Source organism: Capsicum annuum, chromosome 10 (genome assembly GCF_002878395.1).
Source record: "Capsicum annuum cultivar UCD-10X-F1 chromosome 10, UCD10Xv1.1, whole genome shotgun sequence".
Taxonomy (NCBI): domain Eukaryota; kingdom Viridiplantae; phylum Streptophyta; class Magnoliopsida; order Solanales; family Solanaceae; genus Capsicum; species Capsicum annuum.
Genome location: NC_061120.1, coordinates 218,232,124 through 218,235,065, shown reverse-complemented (window position 1 = coordinate 218,235,065; position 2,942 = coordinate 218,232,124). Strand labels below are relative to the sequence as shown.

General features: G+C 31.2%; 1 protein-coding gene across 1 annotated transcript; it reads right to left on the bottom strand.

The window, feature by feature from the left end:
- Positions 1 to 268: 268 nt before the first annotated feature.
- LOC107843864 (probable calcium-binding protein CML36) lies at positions 269 to 1,581 on the bottom strand. The gene has a single exon (XM_016688266.2). The coding sequence runs from the start codon at positions 1,070 to 1,072 to the stop codon at positions 458 to 460; it is 615 nt and encodes a 204-aa protein (XP_016543752.1). The 5' UTR covers positions 1,073 to 1,581; the 3' UTR covers positions 269 to 457.
- Positions 1,582 to 2,942: the final 1,361 nt, after the last annotated feature.

Below are 2,942 nucleotides of genomic sequence, written 5' to 3'. Positions count from 1 at the left end.
TTAAGTAACAATACTAGTTCCTTTTTACTAAGCGGGTTGGATCCAACTCGGGTTAATATCACCTCGTGTTTGTCCTCCTCTATTTTATGATGGAAAATAGGTGGTTTTCGATAAACATAATAACAAAACAAACATGATCAACAAAAAAAATTGACAGAAATATAATATTAACTTAAATAACATATTATATTAGAAAAATCAACTATCATCAACTACTCATCAACGTGTGTGTCTGTTGTTCCATCATAACACAAAAGTCCTCAAAACATACAAACCCAACTCCATTTTTATAAACACCTTTTATCATACAGAGCGGACCGGATCCAACTCGGATTAATTTCGCCAAATTCAGTAACAAAACGAACATGACCATCAAAATAAAAGAAATGACAAAAATATAACATTAACCTAAATAACATACTATATATTAGAAAAATCAACTATCATTGGCTACTTATCAACGTGTTTGTTGTTCCATCATAACACAAAAGTCCTCAAAACATACGAACCCATCGCCATTTTTATCAACGCCTCTTATCATACGCTTACAATCCTCTAACGTACACCTTCCATCTCCAATCATACTAAACACGTTAAACAGCTCCTCCGCCGTTATCTTTCCGTCATGATCGACGTCGAAAAAATCAAACGTATCGCGCATCTCCTCATCACATGCCGGAACTCCAAAAGCGGAGACGACAACACTGAATTCATCTAAGCTAATACATCCATCTCCATCAACATCAACGCCGTCGAGCAACAGCGTCAGTTCCTCTTTACTAATCATTTTTGATCCAACTTGAGTACTGAATATCTCTTCGAGCTCTTCTCTACTTATTCTACCATCCTCGTCTTTGTCCATCATGTGAAATGCATTGGTGAGTTCCAGGTATATGTCAGAAAAGCCATTATTAGGTAAAACGCTTGTTGGCGTGGATGCACCTGTGTGTTTTTCGAACTCTGAGGATGATGATCCAAAAGATGTGTTTGCAGATCGAGAGATTTTGGATGGACGAGTACTTTTGCTGTAATTGAAGAGTTTTTTAGGGAAGTTTTTGATGAGCTGCTTCATTATTAGTAGTACAAAGTAGAAATAGAAAAATGAAAAGTAATAGGAATAATGAAAGAGAAGAGGATAGTGGAAGGAGGGAGGAAGGAGGGGGAGATTAAATGGGTGGACGAAGAGGAAGACATGGTGAATTTCCAGGAAGTTTCCTACTGAGAGGAAAACAGAAAAAGAGTATATTTATATACTCATTAATTCCTTTTCTAACTTTCCAACCGAGTTTAAAAAAATAAGTTTTTTTTTATAAATTTTGTGATTTTAAATTAATATTATGTTAAATTTATTCAAATATTTTTTAATTTTATGATTTTAAATATACCATCTAAAAAATTAAAATTAAAAAATTATTTTTTTTTAAAAGAGACTAAAAAAAATAAGGTAATATTTTTGAAATAGAGGGAGCATGTGGTATTTGTTTTGTTTGGTTTAGTTTGGTGGTATGTGACCGTACCATGTGCTCATAGGATTGCAAATATATTCACTAATAATAATTTGACTGTAGAATTATTTTATCTTCTATAAAAGAAATTATTTATTTTACTATTTATGCTATAGAAGTGATTTTCTTTATTTTTTTTATTTCAGTTATTTCGGCTATATGTATATTGTTTTGGACTATTTATTTTTTAGTTGAGTTCTATTGAATTTTTTTCCACTAAAACAACTCTTCTGCTTTTAAGATAATAATATGGACTGCTGCGTACATTTTATCCTCCTCAGATCCTATTTTATAGGACTACACTCGATATATATTATTATTATAAAGAAACAAATTTATCAAACTCAATGATGACATAATTCAAAAATAAATCATGAGATCTGTTACAAAATAGGAACTCACTTTCATTACTTTAAATTTGTAGGACTTACAATTTCTAAATACTAGAAATAAATATTCTGCATTATAAATCAAAATTTATCTCTTTCAGGAGTTCTTTGGGAGAAAATGAATGGTCGAGGGGATGTTACGTGTTTCTAATAGATCTTTTTTTTTTCTCAATCAAAGTGATTTTTGTTAAAATTAATTTAAAAGAGTAGCAATATCAAAAAAAAAAAAAAGTAGATATAAGAAGACAAAATAAAAGATTAGAGTTTTTTATTCTTTCAAGTATCAAGTGTACAAGTCTTTCAAATATCTACAATGTGAACCTTATGCATCTATTTGTAGTGTCATACAAAGTAATGACGGAGCCAGAAATTTCACTAATGGGGTTGAGAATCGAAAAATGTAGGCATACGAACTAGCCGAAGGGGGTTCGAAATTAATTATATATACATAAAAAATAATTTTAACCATATATAAATAGTAGAATTTTTCGTCAAAGGGAATTCGGATGAATCCCTTATGATAAGGTAGCTCCGCCATTGATACAGAGGCATGCAAAAGGTTGTCATAAACATGATATTTAACTGTTAACATAAGAGAGGAGGTTAGGGATGTGTAAGGTCACAAGAATAATAGTCATGAATGACGGAAGTTATCTTCATAATGAAGGGGAATAATAGAAATAAGTAGTGGAAGTAATTTCTAGATTAGTGAAAATCCACACTAATTAGTTTTTCAACGGTTCTCATTTTTGAAGTTTTAATTTTTATACAATATTTAGAAAGAACATAAAATCTTTTAGTGGAAAACGAATTTAATTAAGATCAGTAAACAATAGGAAGGGTGATCAAGAGGTCATGAGTTCAATTTGCAGATTCTGCATATAGCGAAAAATTTAGTGCACCAGAATATCCTCTTAAACAATAGGAAGGGTATTGTTCGAAATGAAATTTTTCGATATAAATTTAAATTAATCGGGCACTAATATGGTCCAGAATTGTCTCCGGAAATGAAGGGAAAGGATGATGATGCAGCTAGCTGGATGACAAT

What these genes read in the sequence shown, in the direction of transcription:
- LOC107843864 (XM_016688266.2), bottom strand. Translation starts at nt 1,072, where the DNA reads ATGAAGCAGCTCATCAAAAACTTCCCTAAAAAACTCTTCAATTACAGC.